Genomic DNA, 25,019 nt, shown 5'->3' on the forward strand with positions numbered 1-25,019 from the left:
GAATATATTGAAACATGTGTTGGCTTGTAAAAATTCGTAATAATGACAAAAAATACTAATTTGTGGATCTCCTTACTTCTGGGTGCAGCTGTGGCTGGCGAATTCTGGGAAATTTTCTTATTCCTTGGTTTCAAGTATGATCCTGAAAAGTCTTTGTTTGAAGGGGTGTATACCCCTTGCCCTTAGCCCTACGCCTTCAAGCTAAAGAGAATTGGGACACCACTACCCCTTCACGGGCACGCACAAAACGAGGGGTTGGGGTAAGGGCTTTGGGGTAGAATTGGGATTGGGCCTTATTCTACATCTTGTAAAAAGGCCAAAATTGAAGCCTGTGAAATCCTGCCACCTTCATTTTTAGGAATGGCAGGCAGCTTTTCTGCCGGGCATCTCTTTAAAAACATAAGTGAAAAATGTTTCTGGGAAATGGCGTGTGTGAGTGTTAAAGCGTGTAGCTTTTTTCTCCCCCTCCATTCAGTCATCCATCAGAGAGGTGGGTGTTGTTTCTGGCCCAACATGTCTAACGCACCGGGATAAATCACTCACAGTGATTTCAGGGTCCAGTGTTTAAATAATTAAAGAGCTTTAATTTATCAGGATTTAGCACCTTCAGACATGAGAGCTGACATTCGCTGCGGGACAGGAAATGAACAACAGTAATGGAGTTAAAGCGTATGGAGCTGCAACACAACTACACGGGGGAAAAGCAATGTGTGTGTGTGCTTCCGGTAACACAATCAAAAGACAGAGAAAAGATAACACAGTTTAATTTAAAGGCTTCAGAAAAGGTTTATTAACTACACATAAGCAATTCTCCCAAGAAACCTACTGTTATGCACTAATGAAACATGCACCGAGAGGATATGATGTATTTTCACGTGTGAGAATCCGACAGGTCTAAGATCTAACAGCAAAATTACACTTAAGTTCAATCAGGATGGCAAACTACTGAAGTTATTACAGGAGAGAAAAATAAAGCTGTTATGTACAGTGCATCTGCAGTGTGTAGACTATAAAACCATCAACCAGATCAAAACATATACTTATTAAGAGCCTGAAGAGTACATCCAAAAATAAAACGACATCATTCACCCACCCTTGTGTCATTCCAAACCTTCAATAGTGAAAAATAAGATAATATTTTCAGAAATAATCTGACTTTTCCAGGAAAACATTGTTTGAGATAATCACATCTTCTGTGTTTTTGCTTGATAAAGAAATGCATTTAGGTTTGGAATTAATCAAGGCTGTAAACTGTGGGTGATGAACCCAAAAATCTCTTTACTCTGCCTCAAATGTCTCACAGAATAATACATTTTTATTCTGTTTAATACATTACAACAACTGACTTCCTTACTGAAAAACAAATACGGTTACAGGCTTAAAACATTCTTCAAAATATCTTATTTTGTGTTCAACAGATTAAAGAAGCTCCTAAAGTATTGAAACAAGTAGAGTGAGTAAATGATTTTTGGGTGATGAACTTTCCCTTTAAGAGCAGTACAGTTCAGACCACTTGATAAGTTCTCTACACTACAGATGCACACAGACCACAAACACCATGATTGATTAATGGTGCAATAGTGCCCCCTATTGATTTGAACAAACACCTCCTACAAGGGCTAAACTAACATGGACAATTTCAATGTCTCCAAGTTACCCTTGAACAATCTGACACAATCTCTGAATCAAAAACAATTGAGAATCAATCTGACCTTTTATAAATTGCTAGTTCACCCAAACATTTTAAATAACTTATCCTCCTTTGTGTGGTTATAAACCTTTGAGTTTCTTTCTTTTGTTGACACCAAAGATATTCTGAAACCAATGACTTGCATCGTAGGAAAAATATATATACCATGGATGTCAATGGGTGCCAATATCTTTAACTACAGTGGCCGAGAGAGCTTAACGGGCTGCAATTTAAATAAGCACATGCAATTACACAAAACACCAGAAAAAAAAGAAACGATCTTCATCAATTTATCAGCAATCGTGTTGCAAATTGAACACAAACAACTGAAGAAATGCGCTGCAAATTGGTCACACTTGCAAATATGCATGTAACCCAATGGATATGTTTCTAGGAGACCCAAAACCATGACAGACCCTGCTGAGATATGGATGTGTTATTATGCCGTTGCTCAGTGAAGTGATTGGTGGTCTTTGAAAGGTGAGTTGTTTTTAGTTTATTTTAATATACTGATTACACGACATAAATAAAAAAAAAAACACTCTCAGCAGGGTCCGTCATGTTTTTGAGTCCTCTTGAAACATTTCCGTTGTGTTATGTGCATATTTGCAAGTGTTGTGACCGATTTGCAGCACGTTTCTTCAGTTGTTTGTGTTCAATTTGCAACACGTGCGCTGTCAAATTGATGAAGATCGTTTCTTTATTAGCTGGTGTTTTGTGTAATTGCATGTGCTTTCTTAAAGTGCAGCGCGTTAAGCTCTCTCGGCCACCGTATTTAACAATGTTTAACAGAAGTAAGAAACTCATAAAGGGTGAGGAATTGTGTTTATTTTGGGTGAACTATGCCTTTAAAGAGAAGGTTTCCTAAACAGTACACACGATCATCCAGAAAAGGAAAGAACTAATTGATTTCAGGCTTTTCTGTTAGATAGTACCACAAAATCTGCCAATTTGCTAAACAAACTATCCCATAAAACGATCAATCAGTTTAATAGTTTCAACTACTTGTAGATTGTCTTAACTTACTTCTATATTTTGACAGCTAAGAATGGAAATGAGTTAAATATGGTATTTAAGAATGAATTTAAACAGGCAAATCACCAAAATTACACCAACTGCAACTTTGGCATTGCAGATTTAGTGTGTGCAGAAGAACGTATCAGAATAGCCCTGAATCCCCTTCTATGTTTAGTTATTAATGAATTATTTTTTTATTAAGCATGAACATTGTTGTTTTTTTGGTTGGTGTTGTACAAGTGTGTGTGTGTCCCTCACGTCAGTTTTCCACCAGAGAGCGCTGTAAGGCTTCCTGGATCATGGCTTGCTCATCTGTGGTGTAATCCTAAAAGTACACACATATGGACATATTTTGTTTAAGTCTCGGGTAATTCCAAAGCATGCCAACATTTCATTGCTGGACCCAGAAAAGAGCCAAAATAGAAAAACACACATGAAAAAAAAAGACAAATGATTTCACATTATAACATACACCTTTACTGGATGTCTCTAATGCATTTTTATTGATTTGTTTTTACAATTTAGGAACATTTTGGGACAATGTTGCTAAAGTTGGGCCTTTAGGTAGCAGAAATTCAGTGATCCGACTCACTGTCTAAAAGCATGCAAAGCACAGTTTGCAAAGTTTGTTCTTTTGTTCACTGGCAGAAGGAATGAGCCAAACTGCCCAATCTTGTTCTTTACCCCAATAAAATGCTTGAACATCCATTTCCTGTGAGTAATAGTATACATAAAATAGTATATGTGTAAAATTGTGATAACTATAAATTTCTGCACATTTCCAACCATAGGATGTAAATGTTTTTACAAAAGTGGCCCAATTGCCCTAAAGCAACAAATGGAAAAACTACCATTTTAGTTTATAAATAACAAAATGTGTGTTTTCTCAATCAAATATGCTTCTTCACATATTCATGCACATCATGCATATTTTTAAAATAAAGATATTTTAATTTAAATATGTTAAAAAGTGAAATCTATCTTACATTCTGCTAGCAGTGTGCTCAAGCAGGCTTATGGTCCCCAAAAAGGCTCTTTTACCCCCAGAAGACAAATTTCATTGGTCTCCAACTTATTATTAGACTTTTTTTGTGATATTTTATTATATTATTTTGTGGGCCAAAGATCTGGTTTGTTGCATGTGGGCCAAATATATATACATGTCATGTTAGGCCAAATATATATATATATATATATATATATATATATATATATATATATATATATATATATATATATATATATATATATATATATATATATATATATATTTGGAGTGTAATATGCAAGGTTTATTTACAACAGCAATCCATGTAAAACAAAATTGAAACAGCAAAGAGGAAGAGTGATGCTAAAGAAATATAAATGTGAAAAACTGTTTCAGAAGTACGACATTTTAAAGCTAAAAAAATGCAGAACATTTGAAGCCACTTACCACAAACGTATCGTATGAAAAAGCATGTCGTATTCTGAGGTGTTGAAAGAAGTCTGCACTCTTGTAATTGGGATCACCCCACGGCATTGAGGCACATATCGGACACACCTGGAGAAGTGAGTCACAAATTGCTTTAAATATGAAATTATAAACATTATAAATTGTGATTTGTACCAAAAATAAGCAAATATAATTAATGATTATGTATTAATATATTTATTTATTTATTTAGAATATACATAAAAATAAAGAATTGCTAAAAACCTCTATACAACTCTTTGAAAATAAATGAATTTTATTGTGACATTGTGTCTATCTATCTATCTATCTATCTATCTATCTATCTATCTATCTATCTATCTATCTATCTATCTATCTATCTATCTATCTATCTATCTATCTATCTATCTATCTATCTATCTATCTATCTATCTATCTATATTATTATTACTCCTTTTAATTAGTTTTGCATGGATGAAGGGATATATGGTTTGATTTTGTAATTAATAAATTAATTAATGCATTTATTTATTTATACATTTATTTATTTGTGCTTTTTTAATTTTAGTTTTGAGTAATTAACTTGTGTATTAAGGTAAAGTAAAAATGAAAATGACTTGCAGGGCAATAGGCTGCTAACTTTAAAAAATCAGTTCAATGTAATAACCAGTTTTACCGGTTTACATCAAAATAAACAAGCTGACAAATAAAATAACTCAAATAAATCAAGTTATTTCCTACTGGAAATATCAAAACTGAACTCTTTCTGTTGTTAAGGGTGTCAAGAGGTTTTAAACAGCATTAAAGATGTCATAGTGTTTAAAGAAATTGTTTTATCTTGGCAAGAAGGAGTCTTAAGTGACACTTCTTTCTTGTCAAGGAAATGCATGCTGGGGGAGAATCAGGTTAAAGTCTAAAAGGGATAAAGCTGTGGCCGGTAGTTAACAATTATTATTTATATTATTACAGCAATACAATTACTGTACAACAACAGTTACCGTTTTTACATTAATGTGAGGGGAAGGTTTGAGGTTGGGGTAGATGTTAATAAATAAATTATTAATTACTGTTTTTACCATTGGGGTAGGGGTAGACATTAATAAAATACAATTAATGGGTAATTTAATGACTAATATAAACCATTCTCATTATAATTACTGTTTTTACATTACTGTGAGGGGTAGATTTAGGGTTATGATGGGGGTAAATGTTAAAAAAAAAACAATTCATGGGTAATTAAATAAAAATTTCTCATTATAAATACAGTTTTTACATTACCGTGAGGGGTAGGTTTAGAGTTGGGGTAGGAGTAGATGTTAATAAAATACAATTATTAGGTATTTTAATAGATTAAGTAAATAATTCTCGTTTACATCTGTCCGCAGATGTATACCTTCTAGCAACAACACAGAATCAAGGCAATAGCAAACATTTAACTGGACTGGAATGTTACAGGTTGATATAAAATAAATAAAAACAGTAACAATAATAATAATGATGATAATTATATATATATATAAATACATAGTCAAAATTATTTTCAATTTTTCCCAAATGATGTTTAAAAGAGCAAGGAAATTTTCACAGTATGTCTGATAATATTTTTTCTTCTGGAGAAAGTCTTATTTGTTTTATTTCAGCTAGAATAAAAGCAGTTTTTAATTTTTTAAAATTAAACCACTGTGTAGGCAATGACTTGCCTAATTAACCCAGTTAAGCCTTTAAATGTCACTTTAAGCTGTATAGAAGTGTCTTGAATATCCAGTAAAATATCTAGTAAAACATTATGTACTGTCATCATGGCAAAGATGAAAGAAATCAGTTAAAATGTGTTGAATGGCTCTCCGTTAAACAGAGATTGAGGGGGAAAAATACATAGGAGGGCTAATTATTCTGACTTCAGCTGTATTTATATATTGTGTGTGAGAGATATATTAGATTAAATGCGCATGAGTCTCACCACGGGCTGGGCTTCACGAGAATGTTTTGAGGTGCAGTGCTCAACCAACCCGTCCTGGTCAAAGTTCTGCTTCTTACAGTAGGGGCAGGTGAACGTGGAGCGGTTCGGCACTGAACTGAAGGAAACAAGAGATTTTTTAATTAGAGGCATTTCTGACTCATTCAATCATAATTAAATAAATGGATGAATATAAGCTCATGGCTCTGATAAGCCTTTAAGTGGACTATGCTGTAATTTAAAGTAAGAATTGTTGTGAGATTTACAGATACTTTGAGACAGAAATTGGAAGTTTGAAAAGACTTGAAATTGCACAAAAAACTATTTAAAATATCTAAATTAATATCAATAATAATAACTCGATTACATGCTTGTCAAACAAACATTTTTAAAAAAACATTAAAAGCAGACAATACTCTATCAACACACAATAATCTATTATACAGAGCACTTTAGAGATAGAGTTGGGATACTACCTGACAATGGAGGGCTGGTCTTTTGAAATGGACTTCATACCCTCCTGGATGTAGTTTTGATATTTGAAGCAATTTCCTGTGTGGCTTCTCATGTCAGAAATAAGAACCTGCCAAAATGAAATATAAATTACCTTAGTAAAATTATACATTACCTTTATAAATTAGAGCTTCATCTACATTAAGTGTTTTTAAAAAATCAGTCAAAACCTACCTCTTCTCTTTGGCGTATTGATATAAATTAGAGTGTTTTTTTTGTTGTTGTTTTTTTAGGACTATACAGGTTTTTTATTTATTTTTTATTTATTTATTTATTTTAAGCTTGTTTTGAAATTGTATTGTGGCATATTTTGTCCTGTCTCTCAAATTTTTTATTATTTTTGCCATGTTTGTGAAGCACTTTGGTAAAGATTCATTTTGTTTTTCCAAAGGGGTGGTCCACTTTTTTAAAAAGTGCATTTTTTAGTGCATTTTTCAAAAACATTTATTTTTGGCCTTTTTGCCTTTATTAAATGGATAGGACAGTATTTCAGACAGGAAGCGAAGTGGGAGAGGGAGGGGCTTGGACGGGAAATGTCCTCGAGCCGGGATTCGAACTCGGGACTCCCTGAAGTACTATAGCACCATATCTCGACAAACTAACCACTAGGCTATTGCGCCGACTCCACAGTGCATTTTTAAGGCTTGGTTGTGTTTATAAGATGCAAAGTAATGTGTGCTCATGCTTGATTTGTATAAAATCTGTTAATTTTTCATGTATCTTACTTTGATTATACACAGCTACTCAGCTAACAAGAAAATACATTAACTGTCATATGTCCTAGTTCCTCTGAAAGGCCTACCCTCAAGAGGGTCTGATTGGTTTGCTAACATAATGTGCTATGATTCGTGGATTGGCTCCATATCACTCCCCTACAAGCGCATGCTTTTGCGCTGTGTAAACCGTCCAGTCAGAGCAGCTTTTAGTAGTGTTACACAGCTCACGCCTGCTCTCTAAAATAAAATCTGACAAGTGTCTTTCACATATATTCGGAATAAGCATGTGTAAGTAATATCATATGAAACATTTACATATCTTTTGTGAATATGTCAAATGAGCTGCAGAACACAAGGAAAGCAGCAGCATAGAGATGCACGCATAGAGAGACACGGATGGAGAGACATGCATAGAGAGACACTGCAACGCTGATGATGTTTGAGGCTGTTTACAGCAGTTTGACTGATAAATATTCATTTGTAGCTAAATTGTTAGCAGTGCCAAACAGCATTTTTCATTGTTTACATCATTGTTTAAGTCCGTGCTAAAACATACCATTAACGCTAGAAACTGTGCCTGTAGTTGATCAATTTTAACAAATAAAAATACTTGCAGGTTGTGGCTCACAATCCACAGCTTCGTTGGTTGGAGGAGCTATTAGCCGAATCCATAGCAAAAGTGGATTTGGACATGCCCTTAAATGCTTTTGCGCCCTGCGATATAGACTTTGTGCCTAGATCATTAAAATAGAGCCTATAGTATGAGAAATGAACTGGATCATGAGCCCAACATATGGTGCCATGACAGACACAAACTGCTGTTGCTGACGTAATGACGTTAATTTAATTATGTGCTATAACATGTAAAAGCGGAACATGAAAGGAACATTCAAAAAGCCACTCATGTAAACACCTTAATCATATTCAGATCTTATTCAGATTAAGAAAAATAATTAGATTATTGGTGTCCATGTAAACTTGACTGACCTCATTTTTACAGCCTTTGCACTTTCCGATTGATCTCTTCATAAGGTCTTGTAAATGGTCATCTTTAGCCCACTTGCGCAGATCAGTCCTGCAGACGGCACACACTGGGCTTTGGGGCCGCAGACACTCCTGAAGGCAGTCGTTACAGAACCTGAGCGGAAGAGAGAGAAAAACACTGCAATTGAGTGCTTTCAGTTGAAAACAAAAAATAATTAAACAAAAAAAATCACTCATCAGAATATATGAACTGGACATTGCTGAAGTGTCCCCAGCTTATGCATCATTCACCACCACCACCACTACTACTACTACCATAACGATGACGATGACTAGTACTACTACTATAACGAAGAGTACTATGAGTACTATTTACACACCCTGCCTTGCAGAATACAATAATTTTAATAATTTCAACAAAATAGGATGGATCATAGTGAATGCTAGTTTTGAGTACTACTCAGTGGCATAGCGCAAAATGTGGGGGCCCCCCTGCAGGGATCACTAATGGGGCCCACTGATGGGGGGGAAATCACAAACTGAGGGGACACGGAGAGTCGTGGAGCAACGACGCGAGGAAGCGATCATAAATTGAGGAGCGGGAAAGGGGGGCGGGGTGGAAAGACAACGCGGGGAAGCCTTCACAAACTGAGGAGCCATCACAAACTAAGGAGCGGGAAAGGGGGGCGGGGTGGAGCGACGACGCGGGGTAGCCTTCACAAACAAGCAGCGAGAGCGTCAAAGTAGCCGGAAGTCCTTCAATTTCAATGAGAACCGGTGGCGAGGAGCAGCGCGTCGAGTCTTCTCCGGTGTGGGCATCGAGGAGGACTTGAAATCAAGTCAACTTTATGGTAATATGCTATGATGTGGTTCGGCGGCAAGCAATCAGAATGAAGTAGTCCACCGTTTGAGAGGAGTTGAGAGAACACAGACCTGGGAACTTTGGTTCCGACCACAGTTGTTCCCAGGGGTTTGATTATTGTGGTTGCCGGATTTTCAATTATTAAAAATCGCAACAAGGCGGGGCCCTTAATCACGCGGGGCCCCCCCGCGGAGCGTGCCCTGCTGGCCCGTCCGCTACACCACTGGTACTACTCCACATGAGCTAGATATTTACATATAAGACAAAATAATAACTGACTAAATCTATCCTGTTGAAATGTTTACACACCCCTGAATCAACTGTATGAATGTTTGTGATGGTTTTTAATGAGTCATTTGATTGTCCTGAAGAGTTCAACCAGCTGCTGTAGTTTAGAAAAGGCCTTCAGCTCCTGCAAATTCTTCAGTTTACTGCGTCTTCTTTATATTTTTACAGCCCTACAACAGTGACTGTGTGATTGTGATGCCCATGTTTACTGACGAACTCAAGCAAAACATTTACCGAAAGTGAAAATGTTTCCTGACACTCAGCACATTCACATTAAGAGCAGGGGGTGTAAACTTTTACACAAACTAAAGTATACATTTTCAATTATCACTGTGCTTCAGCAGCTAATACTAATACTAAATAAGTACAATTTACCTCAATTGTTCATTAAAAATCATTATATTGCCTTTTTGAGTAACTGATATATAAATAAAAATGAATTAAAAATGTCTAATGTTTTGTGGATTCCACTTTTCTTTACTGCTCTATTAATAATTAATATTCCAAACAGATTGAGTAACTTAACTTTTTTAAAAATACACGTTATTAATCTAAAGTGAAATACATTTTAAAAACCGCCTTCCCTACACTGCCTACAGCACCTTAACCAAATACAAATACTCTGTAAATGCTATTATTTTGCACTTTTAACTGATGTTTGCCAGGAATGCTTGTAATTGAAAGGCCACATCTGATCTGACAAGACAGGCGCTGGGTGTTGTTTTCCGGTTCTAATTACGTGTACACTACAACTCCCACAATCCCACACTGCAAAGTTTTGTACACAAGAAGCAAAACTGAAAGTAACCAGTTTCTGTCTTATAAAAAAAATCGCACAACAACAGCACTTACTGAACAGTGTCCAACACAATCACATTAAGATTAAGGCGGAGGTCACGAAGGTTGTGAATCGCTTTGAGGTGATGAGGGGATTAACATTAAACTACTCAACATGTCAACCGAGAAGTTGCTGCTAGCAGACATGAGCTCTCCAGAATACTCACGTATGTCCGCACTGCGTGGTCATGGGCCGGACGAATATCTCCAAACACACGGGACACACGAAGTCGTCGTCTTCAGCATCGTTTACGTCGGTTTGCGGGTCTATTTTGAGCATGGCCATTTCTGCTGCGCTGTGTTCCGTGTTCTTGAACTCCAGTGAGATTCACTTTTGTGAGGGGAGGAGCAACAACTCAGCTGATCTCCTGATGCACATGAACGAGAAACAACATTACAGCTCTTATTAGACGTACGACAAATAAAAATAGCCGTTTGCTAACAAATAAATGCAACATATAGTAGGCTACATCTGTTGTGGCTGTGTTGTCTTTTACGTGCGTAGTTATAAGCGAGATCTCGCTAGTGCTCTCCGATGCATAAACGAGTCATTTGAACCGGCTCTTTTAAATGACCGACCGAATGAATGAATGTGAAAATGACTCGATTGGAGGTTGAATCAGACTGTAAAATAAGAACGTAGAAGTTTTTTTGACGTTACTTTTTTTATTATTGATGGGCAATGCAAAATCTAGTCACAGTATAAAGAAAAAAAAAATGAAAACTTTAAATAAAAATGTTTTAAAAGAAATGCATAAGGATATTTACATCATCATAAATTAAAAGAAAATAGTATATGATTTACAAATGTCAAAAAAGTTTCTAAGCCTACCCTAAACTATATATTTAATTACATATATATTTATATTTAATATATATATATATATATATATATATATATATATATATATATATATATATATATATATATATATATAATTACATTACACAAAGGGGGAAGTCTTTCCAAAGCAAATTAGAATAATTGCTTTCATTTATTACCAGAATTAATGAAAGTAGAACATTTTTAGGAGTGAAACTTGAATACGGGCGACGTTTTAGAAAAGTAATCTAAAAAGTATACTTCGATTCATTAAAATAAATAAACATTCAAATAGAAAATAAAATATACTTATATGTGACAGTTATATATCTCGCAAATCTTAATTAACTTTTACATAGCTTTTTTTTTATCCCAGAATAGTAAATAAATGCCTGTAAAATCTAAAAACAACATCTGACCTCGCAATTCTTGCATTTGTCTTGTTAGAAACGTAGATCAAAATATTAGCATTTAACATACAATTTCACAATTGAGAATAATCTTAAAAATGCAATTCTTAGTTATATGTTGCAATTTTTACTTAAAAAATTATTATTTCACATGTTGTGTATTATTTAATATTATTCTCAAAAAATTTGTTGGTAGAAATATAAAAATCCAGACATTCATAAACAATGGAACAATTCACATTTAAAATAGAATTCATAGAACTGATCCTGTGTACACTATTTAGATTTTTTTTAGTAAAGCATGTACAATCAAAGGTATTTTTTTAAACAGAGCCTTAAAGCCTAGAGGATATTTTTTAGAATGATTGATTTGAACATTTATGTTAGTATTAATACATTATCTAAATTCATGCAAATTGATGAAAATTGTTCATTCTGTTTAGATCATTCAGAGTCTTTTGAATGTCAGCATTAAAAGAAGTTTTGGGATGACTTATCTCTGTATGTATCGGGTTTTAGATGGAATTTAACATCATGTGCTAATTTATTTTGACTGAAACAAACTATCTGTGGAATTTATAATGAATATTTTGATTTTATTTGGTAAATTTCATATCCGTAGAAGGAATAATACTAAATCTTAAAGGTATTCATTATAGATTTTAATTTTTAAATATACTCGCTACAGTGTATTGATAGCAAGAAATGTCAAAATACGATGATAGTTGCAAAGGAGTTGAAGCTAATTGAATAGAAAACTTGCTGTCTATTGTAAATAATGTCTTACCTATAGCTGCTGATATTGTAAAAGTTTTTATATTGAGGTTACGTGTTTTTATTCATTCTTGAATATTTAAATAGATTTTTAGTTAATTTATTTTCTTTTATGTTTTAGTTAAGTCTGTATTTATCTGGATATATTTGCTTTTTGCTGTTAAATGACTCCATTGAATCAAAATATGTGGCCGAACCGACTCGCTGAATGAATCCGAATCCCAGCGCTAGTCCTGACTGCAGCTTGCGGCCTCGGGAGCGCGCATGGGAGGTAGTGTGGCGCATGCGCAGTGCGGCGGTGGGGATTTCCAGCGGAACATGAAGGTAAGGAGCGCTGGATGATGGGGAGGAGGGCGGCTTGGTAATGGTGCTGCCCTGCGCTACATGACACCGAACGGGTGTTCTTACACGCAAGTCTTGATCTTACAGAGGTAATTAATGAGACGCCGTGCGATGGTGTGTGTTTAATATGTATGGTGTGTGGATTTCCAGGCCCCTGCAACTGCGCTAATGTTAGCAGTGGTGTGCTAGCTGCATCTGATATCTGTGATAGATGGGCTACAAACGAGTTAGAGCAGATAGTTTAGTATTCGTTTATGTTTAAACCTTTAAAAACACCAGAAAATACCTCAGGTTGGGTTGACTGACACGTTGACAGATTTACTCACTGTAAATCAAGGAGAATGTCATATTAGCTTTGTGGCTAACACACGTCACTGTTTATGTCACTAGCAATCAAATGCCGACAAAAATAATCCGTCTTTAATACGTGAGCGTGTTCTCTGAAAAATCCTCATTTATTTGTGTGTATTCTGTTTTATTCCCTTCGCCATGTTCTGTCAGATGTCATGGTCATCATGATGATGATGATGATGATGGTGAATGATGATGAAATTGACAGGCCTGATATTATAATATCTATCACTTCAGCTGCTTGAAATGACAAGCATCATCAGTTTTTATAAAAGTTAAATGCTAATTTACGCTATTGGTTTTGAATTGGAAGCATAACCAATGAAGAATAAAGTGTCTCATGCCATATTCACTGCTAGAGCAGTTTAAAGCCGCGGTGTTCCATATTATATGTATTCTATAGGCTGATTTACATGGTAATGTGTGTCCTCTGAGGAATGCGGAAACTCCTGAATTCCAGTCAATCACAAAATTGACACCGACAGTTCATAAAATGTTGCTTGTTTATTAAAATATGGTGCGCCCTGGAAAAGCTCACTGAGGCACAGTTGGTTTTATATTCGATCCTACAGACTTTGGTGTTTAATAAAATAGTGAAGCAGAATTTTAAAAGGTCAATACTGTACACTGCACAAAATGATAGCTCGTGGCACGATCCCTATCTTGTTTACCACGCTATCTAGAATAATCTGTCTGAATTTGCATGGAAGTATGACTTCAAAACAACACTGACACTTAATATTAATAACATTTAATTGAATGTGAACAATGTTGTACTTTAATAGTCATTAGCTGCTATAATGATTTTCTCATTTAGAATTTGCAAATAATACTTTTCAGAATTATATTGCGAAGGTGAACGTCTGAATGTGCGAATATAAAACCGACACCAACCCCAATGCTGAGCTCCTCTACATGACCCACTTGTTGCCATTGGGATACAGTTGGTTTAAATTTGCACTTTCACCATACCAAAGTACTTTTTGCTAATTCTAAATAGGGAAATCATATAAGCAGCCAGTGCCTATCAATGTACAACATTGTTCACAGTCAATTAAATAGTGCTAATGTTGTTTTGAAGTCATTCTTGCATGCGATTTCAGATTGAATATTCAAAGTAGTGTGTTAAGCAATATAGGCACCGTATCACAAGTTGTCACTGTATGAATGTGCAAACATAAAGCCAATGTACCTCAAAGTAGCGAGGTAAACAAGTCATCATTTTGATGGAGTTGTGGTCAGAGACCAATCAGTGTTTAACTTGAAGAAGCCAATTGGAATTTTTTATCACTTGAGATGACTTTACCACATGACTTTACCGCTTGTCATAGTAACACAAGGGTGATTTGAAGCAGCCAGCTGGCTCATTCTGTGCAGTTTCTCCAGAGCGGCTGTACCAGGTCTAATGACAGTACAGCTAATTCACAGATGACAGCGATCACGTTTTGTGTTTGTTCTGACACATTAATGCTGTTTCTTACTTATTCATATTTTATTACAGTACAACATTCCTGTAAGCATAATGTTGTATTTTTTTCCTTTATTAAAAATATAGTTTTTCCCAGTGATGGGTTGCAGCTAGAAGGGGATCTGCTGCGTAAAACATATGCTGGATAAGTTGGCGGTTCATTCTGCTGTGGCGACCCCAGATTGATAAAGGGACTAAGCCGAAAAGAAAATGGATGAATAAAAAATAGTGATTTTATTGGTGTTGAATCAGTGGTGTCAAACTCAACCCTGCTTCAACACACTTACCTGTTTCAAACAAGCCTGAAGGAATCAATTAAAAAAAAAAAAAAAAAAAAGGTCACTAAAATGCTTACATGTTGATGCAACAATAGACCATTCAGTCTGTGGAGCCCTTTAGGGTTGCAAAACTGTAGAATTCACGCCTTTTATGGTAGCCTATTGGACGTTTTCTAACACTTAAGTTCGAACGCACATCTGAATCAATTCAGTTCTGTTTCCTGTTAATATGATTTAGTAGCTATAACAACAGCAACAATCTCTTAAAAAGAACCACCCACAAAGTGACATTTTAAATACCTGATTAAACAAAAAACAATAGATGAAAAACCCAAAAGAAACACGGGTAACATTGAAACAATTTTTGACCACTTCATATTGCCAACTATTGTTGGAAAAATGCTCTTTTTGTAACGAATTCATTGGTATAATTTGTATCTTTATTTTAATGTATTTTGTTCGTAAGTCAGTTATCTACAAAATACGTGAAGTGATGCACAAATACTTTTTTTCAACAATAAGGCAATTATGAATTCAAGTAAGCCTATTATAACATATAAAATATAGTATTTCTGACAAATTTCTTTATTTCATAGATTTGAGTTATGAATTACAATATTGCAATAATACTTCAGCTGGTATAGTATCGTAACGTGAATTAATGGTATCGGTAATAATGGTATTATTAATTGTGTTAATGGTTAACCCTAAATCTAACCTACTTTATCTTTAATTAGATATTGCGTGACCATCACTATGGAAAGCAGAATCAATGTCTGCGGCCAATGTCTCTTCTCCGACTGCAAGCAACAAATCTTGCCAGTTGTTTATATTCAGCCGCACTTGAAGTCAAAGCACCTTTCTATTTTTGAGTTGATTTCCTTAACAGTACATGCTGATTGGTTGATAAAGCCAGTCTCTAACCCTTCGTTTCTAACAATCATGTCCTGAAACTAAACATTTGCTCTAAAGGTAGTATAAAGACAGTAAATTTCTTCATTTGTCACTGGCAATTAGCCACAGCGTCTTATAATCTTATAATATGCGCTTCTTATAATCTTTGTATAAAATGTATGTTGTTGGTCACACGGTATACATAAAGGGAATTTCAAGAGTTCACACTTAGCTGATGATATATAAAAGCTTGTTTGGCATGCTGTCCTGGGAGAGAGCCCCGAGCTCAAGGGCTCCTCGAGCCCAGGGCTTCCTCCCGTTGGCAGAGCAAGAGGGGAGCCTGAGCTCGGTGGATCTCAGAACTCCCCTTCTGCAGTAGCTAAGGGAACACAAGAGATTAGACAAAGCTTGGTTGTTATGTATGTTGAATGTCTTTGGATGGTGGGAGGAAACCGGAGAACCCGGGGAAAACCCACGCGGACACGGGGAGAACATACAAACTCCTCACAGAAACACCCACCGGTCCTGTGGAACCAGGGCCGGCAGTGCTCTTGCTGTGGGGCTCACAGTGCTAACCACTGGGCCGCCGTGCCGCCCAATCAGAGGTAAAGGAGGAGAGTAGGGGAGGAGGGGGGTTTCTTCCAAACGAAGATAAAGTGAACTGAAAACTGTTGCTATTTATAGTAGCTTAGGGCTCATATGATTGGAAGATAGTGATTAGCAAATGCGAGACCGGCCGTGATAAATCATAAGCACGTGATCCTCTCGAAATTAGTTTATGAAAAAACTTCACTTATCGCCAAAAATGAAAAATTCTCTTTTTTTTCTTCTTTTTTTCCCCGTTGAACACACAGGAAGATATACTCAAGAATATTGGGATAAAAAACAGCAATTGATTATGGCTTTGACCGAAATTGCTTACTTCCCTGTATGTTTCAGTTCTTTTTGAATAAATCTGCAAAAATTTCAACAATTCTGTGTTTTTCTGTCAATAAAGGGTGCTGTGTGCACATGAATGAGGAGAAAAGTGAATGATTTTAGCAAATAGCTGCATATAAAAAAAAAAGTGAAACATTTAAGGGTTCTGAATACTTCCCGTACCCACTGTACACAAGTAGTAGGTGACTCCTAAATGTCAATGGCTGTTTTATTCTAACATTCTTCATAATATCTTGTGTTTAACAGAAGATAAAAGTGTACAAACTATCCTTCAACTATCCCTTTAATGGCTATCAACAAAAAATAATAATCATTTAAGCAGTGTTGTTGGCATCTACTAGCAGTAGTTAACTTCTCATACTAATGTTTTATTCAGTCTGACCCATATTTACACATTCCACGTCCATCTAAGCCTGCTTGAAATAGAGACTACATCGCAAATGTGTCATTTTCATTCTCATAGTCGGTACTGGTGTTTCTGTGTGTCTGCATTATGAACTAGCTCTGGGAAATATCACCGATTGCATTGCAGCCTGACTGGTGTTATACAAACCATTTTTTTTCTTCTGTCGTTGCAGCAGCTGGCATCATTGGACATGGTGTTTTTTAAGTGCACTCCAGTCCCGTGACCTTTAACCTATTGCAGCGGGGAAAGCCTGGCAGTGAGTGCTCAAAAAAAAGCAAGTCTCCATTCATCCTCTGCTCAATCCCACTCATATGCCATGTTGCTCCTTCTGATGTGTTTTGGCTGATGAGGCACCCAAATATGCCCCTTACAATGGGAGAGAGGCCTGGGCAAGGTGTACGCCCAAATTAAATCAAGCACACCTTGGAAGAACACATTCATTATTCCATATGTCTCTTTGGAGGTCCAATGTTGGCATGAATTTAGCCAATGCTGCTGATATGGCATTGTAACATAAATAAATATATATGTCTCTCTTTGGAGGACGATCTCAGCTTGCTGATTTTCACTGCCACACTGCACCATTGCCCCAGATCTTCTGGTGTCTAGTGGGAGAGAGGTCTTGAGATGGCAAGGGGTCCTTTTTAAAGAAACACCTGGATTGTGGAATAAGAGGTTGCAAGCTACGCAGCCCACTGCCACCAATGGATGCCAAGTTGCGAGAGGATCTGTTCCGCAGGTATGTGGCGTCTCTGGAGAATCGGCTCGAGGAGGGAGCCGCTGAAGGAGGAGGAGATAGACAAGGAGCTAAGACTGAGGAGGCACTGATTTCTACTGCAACAGCATTGCTAGGCTCATACCAGGCTGATCCAGGGCAGCGATTTCGCATGCTTCGCTTCTATGATGTTGTTGAGAACTCCCTGAGGACTCAGAGAGGCACAAGCTTGCGGACAGTGGGAACAGCCTTTGCAACGCTGGAAACCATCTGCACCAATTTGCTGCTTTTTCCATGGAAGAAGGAGTACCGTTGCATAAAGGTGAGTCAGCACGTTAATTATTAGGTCTAAAAATTCTAATTATGAACATCTTGATATCCACTGAGCACACAAGGAAAGATGTTTATTTTTGGGTGAACTATCATTGGACAGAAACAGCTGTGTGGGAAGTTAAGGTTATAGTTGCAGTGGGAATGAACATTTTGTGTGGTTATTTATTAAGCACATTCTATTGGGGTTAAATAATTGCTTAAAGCAGGGGTCACCACACTCCATCCTGGAGGGCCAGGGTCTTGCATATGTATCTCCAATCCTAATTAAACACACCTAAACAAGCTAATCAAGATCTTCATAGGCACAATTCCAGGCAGGTGTGATGAGGCAAGTTGGAGCTTAACTCAAAATTACAAGCAAAAGCTGCACAATATAGCATCAAATCATTATTTTTTATTATTTAGTTGTTTTGTATCGACAAACATCCTAAGTTGGTAAAACTTGTGTGCGCGCGCGTACCCAAAAAGCGGTGGGAGTTGCACGCGCGACGCGACATACCTGAAGAGCGGTGGGGGTGAGCTGCGTGCAACGTACCTTAAGAATGGTGGGGGTGAGTTGCGCGAGACGTACCTTAAGAACGGTGGGGGTGAGTTGCGTGCGACGTACCTTAAGAATGGTGGGGGTGAGTTGCGCGTGACGTACCTTAAGAACGGTGGGGGTGAGTTGCGCGTGACGTATCTTAAGAACGGTGGGGGTGAGTTGCGCGAGACGTACCTTAAGAATGGTGGGGGTGAGTTGCGCGTGACGTACCTTAAGAACGGTGGGGGTGAGTTGCGCGTGACGTATCTTAAGAACGGTGGAGGTGAGTTGCGCGAGACGTACCTTAAGAACGGTGGGGGTGAGTAGCGCGAGACGTGCCTTAAGAACGGTGGGGGTGAGTTGCGCGAGACGTAACCTTAAGAACGGTGGGGGTGAGTTGCGCGAGACGTAACCTTAAGAACGGTGGGGGTGAGTTGCGCGAGACGTAACCTTAAGAACGGTGGGGGTGAGTTGCGCGAAACGTAACCTTAAGAACGGTGGGGGTGAGTTGCGCGAGACGTAACCTTAAGAACGGTTGGGGTGAGTTGCGCGAGACGTAACCTTAAGAACGGTGGGGGTGAGTTGCGCGAGACATAACCTTAAGAACGGTGAGGTTGAGCTGTGCGAGACGTACCTGAAGAGCTACTAGGGATGCGGTGGAGAGAGGGGTGTGTAACGTATTTAGGACCGGGCAGGAGACACTCGATTTCCGGGAGATTATCATTCATTTGCGGGCATTCAGGAGTGTCTATGCATTTCAGGGATACTCCCGCAACTTCCGGGAGACTTGGGATGTCTGCATTGACAATAGAAACAGATTGACACCATTGAAAATAATGGCAGCCCCCATAGTCCAAAATATGTATAAAATTATTTGGATTTTGTTAGCATAATGTCATGTTTTTATCTACTTATAAGGATACTTAAGGATAGTTTGTCCAAAACAGAACATTCGTCATCATTTACTTACTTTACTGTTTGAGTTTCTTTCTTCTGTTAAACACTAAAGAATATATTTGGAAGACGCCTGCAAAACTACTATGGAAATGAATATAGGTTTTCAGCTTTCTTTAAAATATCTTTAGTGTTTAACAGTAGAAAGGGAATCACTTGAGTGAGAGTAAATAGTAAAGTTTTATTTTTATATCTCTTTAACATCATTTACATTGTTAATGACTTGTCTTTCACACTTGCAGACCTTCACAGGGCCATACGTGTACCAGTTGCAGTCTGTGTTATGCGACTCCGACCTGCGATCTCTACTGCGTTCCATGGGCTATTCAAGAGAACAGGAATTGCAGTACAATGTTAGGGACCATCCAGGTGGAGCTTCTCACCTTCGGCAGCTTGCTTTTGAACTGCTTCTGGCTCAGGCAGAGTGCCGTCTGTTGGGCGAGGTGGTTTCCATGTCTCGTGGCTTTGCATCAGAGCTGGAGGCTGTGGAGTTGAGAAGAAACACCAGAGAAGATGCAGCGGGGTGTGCAGATGCCCTTCGTAGACGAGACAGCCTCACTGGAGATTTGTCCCGCCTGTCTGTGCGACCGCTAGATATTGATCGTGCCCACCTAAGGCGAAGCGGTCGCCCATCCAAGTCAGTGGATGTAACGGACAGCGCAGGACACTGGCACCAGGCCAGCAAGCCAGTGCTGAAGGCCTCACTCAGTCTGCGCAAGGAGCCGTTGTTTGTTGACACAGATGAAGACATGAAGGACGAAATCATCCGACCTAGCCCCTCGCTCTATCCAGTGGCAGCGCCACCTTCTTACAGTCCAGTGGCTGACTTCTTCCCAATTCAGTCGCCCCCGTCAGAGCCATACTCTTACCACTTGTCCTCCCTGGACGAGGTGGACCTGTACACCGAGCGGGGGTTGGGTGGCCACCAGACACCCTCTAGGCCACCGAGCCGGGAGCCTCGAGACAGTTGGGTTTTGAAAGGACACATGATGAAGTGCCAGGGCTGTGGCATGGGCTGCCCTTCGCTTTCCTCTTGCCAAAGGTGCGACATGATCTTGTGCTCCTCTTGTCATGCGGTGGACCCAGCACCTTGTTGCGGCTTCCAGGATTACACTAAAACCTCCCGCCCTCTGGATGGCTACATGCCCATCAAGGAAAAATTGTCTGTCTACTCCAGTGCCCACTCGCACACCCACCCTCATCCTCACCCACTTCCCCACGCTCAGTCCCATTCGCTGTTGCTGGACAAAGCTGTGATGAGCTCCAAGCTGTTTCCCAGTAAACCTGTGGGTTCGGGCCCCAGTCCGGTGGGCAGCTTGGTCAGCAGTGGCAGCAGCAGCAGTGGGGGTGAGCGGCTGAGTGTGGGCGGCTCCCGCTGTGGCTTCTGCAACAAGCCAGGTGCCTCTCACACCTGTGTGAACTGCTCCAAGGTTTCATGTGACACCTGCATGAGCCTCTACGCCAGTGATTTGTGCACTCGCAAAAATCCCCATCATAACTTTGTGCCCAATCATCAACTCAATTTCAAATCCAGCACCATATCTCACCTCGTATATCGATAGACCAGAAACACAGTTGTGCACTACACCTCTATTGCTTTTTTTTTTCTCTGCTTTTTTTTCCCACCCTTGATTTCTGTTTTATTTAAGTTGTCCTGCTTCCTTTCTCCGTTGGCTATTGTTTGGTTTTGGTCATGTGATCTTGCAGTGCATTTCCTGTCCCTCAGTTGACTGTTTATAACTGTATGACTGGAGAGATCCATCTCAGTATCAGTGTTTGTTAACTCGGATAAAAAAAAAAAAAAACATGCAGCGCGTAGCAGAGACTTCACCCTGGAATTGAAACGAAAAAGTTGGAACTTCTCAAACTTGAACAAAAGGAAAAAAATTATGATAATAATAACCTTACACTGGACATAAATAGTATATATTTTGAATTGTGAAGCTATAGCTCTATATAAGACTATTGGTCTCATAGTGGGGGGAGGGGTTTCCCAGTTAAATGGGGTTTCAGTAGTGAATTTGTATCAGAACTTCTAGTTGCTGTCATGTCACTATATTGAGTCCTCCGACAAGAAATGCCTTGTGGGTTTACCCCTAAGAAGTCAGTCTATGCTGTTCAAAATGCTGCTGTTGAAAGTAAAACCAGGAGGGGGCGCTCTTGACTCATGAAACTCCCCTTGGCAAGGTTCATGCACACACTGTATGACAGGGGTGCGCAACCTTGTTCCTGAAAATCCACCTCCGAGTTTAGCTCCAACTGATCAAACACAACTTTAACCAACTAAGTATTAGAAGGAGCACTTGGTAATTAAAGCCATGTGCTTTTGATCAAGCTTCTAGCTGAACTCTGCAGCAAGGCAGATCTCCAGGAACAGGGTTGGGCACCTCTGCTGTTTGATTATGTCAGTATGTTTTTTTTTTAATCTGTCCAGTTTTCCTTTACATCTTTGTAACCTGTTATGATTTGAATTGGAGAATAATTTAATATTTTGTGTACTGTCATTAGAAAGTTATTTTTGTTAATTCATTGTACAATAAATTTATGGTGTGTACACATACCATGACAAACTAAAGTTTTACTACAGGGTGAATGTTATGAGGATTGTGTGGGTCATATTTTATTTTAGAATCCAGATTCTAGTTGCTGCAATGCAAAAATAGCGATACAGTATTAAGCGCCATTCGTAATCGTTCATAATGCTCCCATTAAGAAAAAGGTTTTACAGTACCAAATGTTATTACCACTTATTTATTGAATTATTTATTTATATTCTAAAGTAAAATGTGACTTGGACATATTTATTTTATTTTTTTTTTGAGAGAGAGAGAGAGAGAGAGAAATTCACCCTAATAATGAACTGTATAATCTTATAAAAATTGGCTTGTTTCTATTAATTTAACACTAATTTTATACATCATTTCATATATTTAATTTCCTCTTTTTCCATCTAGTCTGTCATCCTGGTTGCATATCTTTAATTTCAGAGACCTTTCGACCTGCTCTCCCTGCTGCCTTAGGTAAGCTTTTCCAGTCCCCTGAAGGCTGCGCTCAATGCAGGACTCCATGCTTAATGTCTGTACGCAGCATAAAGCGGTGGCCAAAAAAAAAAAAAACCTTGTCAGGGAAACAGAAACTAGCACAATACATGACTGCATGTTCTGACACAGTAACTTCAGTGTGTGTTTTTAATTTAGCGAGTGTTAGTGGATCTGGCCAGTCCTCTAGCTCTCCTTGCCTTTGTCTCTCTCAAACTCTGCAGGTTCCAGAACAAAATACTGCAGGAAAATGTGATTGGATTTCACTCGCGAGTGACAGCATGATAAACCAATCAAAACGTCTATGTGCCAAACGCCCACAGGCTGTGAAGAAAGAACCGAACTGCATATCCGCACGCTCACTGAGCCACCAACCTTGGGTAACAAACCAGTTCTGGTATTAATCTGTTTGTGTGTTGGTTTCACTGAACTGGTGGTGATTCCTCCTGGTGAAGTTCCTCAACACACACTGCTTTATTCATTCAGACATCAGCTGAGGTCAGATCTATCCTCAACGGAGGTGTGGTGGGGCGAAGGGACTGGGTGGGTCAGGGGTAAGGAGTTAGCCGAAATGTTTGTCAGTAAAAGTATAATCCTATAATTCTATAAATTAATGAAAAGCGATGATTTTATAAAATAATTTCAGAAATAAAATTCTACCAAAAAATGCGCTGCCTTTGGTGTTTGACTTTTGGGTCAAAAATCGTCAGAGATGACTTCACATTCAACAGTAATCAAGTGAAAGGAAAAAGTAAGTGTTAATCGGCTGGATGTACTCTTTAGTTTAAGTACTAATTCTTACTACCTGTTTACTATTAATATCAGGGGCGGATTGGGACAAAATTTAGCCCTGGCACTGTAGCCACACCAGCCCAGATTACCACACAGACACGCACATTCACTACTCAAATTGGTGTACAGATGGTGAAATAATTTAAACATTTAAATTTAATGAATTTAAAACATTTAATGTATATGACTTGAACAAAAACTACTCGTCATTCTCTGTCGCTCTATCTAAGGATTAAATAATTTATGCATGTATTTAATGTTTAAAGACTAGCAACAGTTAGAGAAAAAAAAAATTTCAACACATTTCTAAACATAATAGTTTTAATAACTCATCTCTAATAACTGATTTATTTTATCTTTGCCATGATGACAGTAAATAATATTTGACTAGACATTTTTAAAGACCCTTCTATACAGCTTAAAGTGACATTTAAAGGTTTAACTAGGTTAACTAGGCAGGTTAGGGTAATTAGGCAAGTTATTGTATAACAATGTTTTGTAGATTATCGAGAAAAAATTATAGCTTACAGGGGCTCATAATTTTGTCCCTAAAATGGTGTTTAAAAAATTATTAACTGCTTTTATTCTAGCCGAAAAAAAAAAGAAATAAAACTTTCTTCTGAAGAAAAAATATTATCAGTCATACTGTGAAAGTTTTCTTGCTCTGTTAAACATCATTTGGAAAATATTTTTAAAAAGAAGAAAAAAAATTGGTCACACTTTACATTAAGGTTCATTAGTTAATGTTAATTAATGCATTTACTAACATGAACAAACAATGAACAACACATTTACTAATGTATTTGTTCATGTTAGTTAACGTTAGTTAATGAAAATACAGTAGTTCATTGTTAGTTCATGGTGCATTAACTAATGTTAACCAGCATGGACTTGAATGTTAATAATGCATTAGTAAATGTTCAGTTATGATTAATAAATGCTGTACATGTGTTGTTCATGATTTGTTCATGTTAGTAAATGCATTAACTAATAAACCTTATTGTAAAGTGTTACCAAAAAATTTAAAGGGGGCTAATAATTTTGACTTCAACTATATATATTCAGAGTTCACTACAAATGCCTGCAGTACTATGGCTATAGGTTCTTTTGCATGTTAGACTATATTGCTAGTACAGTAGCATACAGCAGTTTGTATACACTAAATCCCACGTGATCTGCTGATAATGACATTTTAAAATGTACAGGAGTTCTACGCTAAGCTTACTGTTAAACACAGTGTAGGTTACAACCAAAATTGTCAGAAATAGTGTGAATGGTGTGGCAAAATTACTTAGTAAATTTTTGTATAATGACCTGGAAGTATATTTTCTGTTTACTTCTTACCTCCTTTACCGCGCTACTGTCCTCCAATGCAGCAGCTGAGTTCAAACCTAAACCTACATTTTTTTTTGGGTTTGGCAGCATCTGATTTTAGAGCCCTATTTTTGCTTTCTTGGAGCTTTTCGGCACTGCCTTTCCTTTCTTTTTCGGTCCATCTCGGACAATAAACTTGTGTTGCACTTACTGTGTGTTTGACATTCTTGCCAGATTTTGATTACATTCATTTAACATTAATAATTAACAATAATAATTAACATTCAATTATTATCATTTTAAAGATTGAGTACTATTATTATCACCATCATAATATTCACATTTTGCAAGAGATAAAAGCTGCCTGCA

The 25,019-nt window shown here is 37.7% G+C and overlaps 2 protein-coding genes across 21 annotated transcripts; one reads left to right on the plus strand and one right to left on the minus strand.

The window, feature by feature from the left end:
* Window positions 1–761: 761 nt before the first annotated feature.
* rnf114 (ring finger protein 114) lies at window positions 762–11,094 on the minus strand. 4 transcript variants are annotated; one of them, XR_015522755.2, is made up of 7 exons: window positions 10,467–10,635; window positions 8,316–8,466; window positions 6,576–6,682; window positions 6,103–6,217; window positions 4,143–4,250; window positions 2,481–3,032; window positions 762–1,886 (listed from the first exon to the last, which is right to left on the minus strand). XR_015522755.2 is itself a non-coding variant. In NM_001001828.4 (6 exons), the coding sequence occupies exons 1-6, from the start codon at window positions 10,583–10,585 to the stop codon at window positions 2,967–2,969; spliced, it is 666 nt and encodes a 221-aa protein (NP_001001828.2). In that variant the 5' UTR covers window positions 10,586–11,094; the 3' UTR covers window positions 2,924–2,966. The 4 variants fall into 4 exon arrangements, 1 of the variants encoding a protein (NP_001001828.2); XR_015522753.2 differs by having other exon boundaries at window positions 762–1,904; XR_015522754.2 differs by having other exon boundaries at window positions 2,461–3,032.
* A 1,509-nt stretch (window positions 11,095–12,603) lies between these two features.
* spata2 (spermatogenesis associated 2) lies at window positions 12,604–22,081 on the plus strand. Of its 17 annotated transcripts, none has more exons than XR_015522936.1 (4): window positions 12,604–12,737; window positions 17,157–18,021; window positions 19,749–21,719; window positions 21,884–22,081. XR_015522936.1 is itself a non-coding variant. In XM_087306085.1 (4 exons), exon 4 carries the CDS (start codon window positions 19,725–19,727, stop codon window positions 21,066–21,068), a length of 1,344 nt encoding a protein of 447 aa, XP_087162211.1. In that variant the 5' UTR covers window positions 12,604–12,737; window positions 17,157–18,815; window positions 18,959–19,528; window positions 19,638–19,724; the 3' UTR covers window positions 21,069–22,081.
* Window positions 22,082–25,019: the final 2,938 nt, after the last annotated feature.

Source organism: Danio rerio, chromosome 23, assembly GCF_052040795.2.
Source record: "Danio rerio strain M-AB ecotype USA chromosome 23, GRCz13ab, whole genome shotgun sequence".
In the NCBI taxonomy this organism is placed as follows: Eukaryota; Metazoa; Chordata; class Actinopteri; order Cypriniformes; family Danionidae; genus Danio; species Danio rerio.

Bases quoted from the DNA above. Each gene is read 5' to 3' on its own strand.
- rnf114 (NM_001001828.4), bottom strand. From the start codon at position 10,585: ATGGCCATGCTCAAAATAGACCCGCAAACCGACGTAAACGATGCTGAA. The intron at 8,467-10,466 runs GTGAGTATTCTG...TCTTCCGCTCAG, and splicing joins ACCACGCAGTGCGGACATAC to GTTCTGTAACGACTGCCTTC. The intron at 6,683-8,315 runs GTCAGTCAAGTT...TCATTTTGGCAG, and splicing joins GCAAAGGCTGTAAAAATGAG to GTTCTTATTTCTGACATGAG.
- spata2 (XM_087306079.1), top strand. From the start codon at position 17,689: ATGGATGCCAAGTTGCGAGAGGATCTGTTCCGCAGGTATGTGGCGTCT. The intron at 18,022-19,748 runs GTGAGTCAGCAC...TCACACTTGCAG, and splicing joins AGGAGTACCGTTGCATAAAG to ACCTTCACAGGGCCATACGT.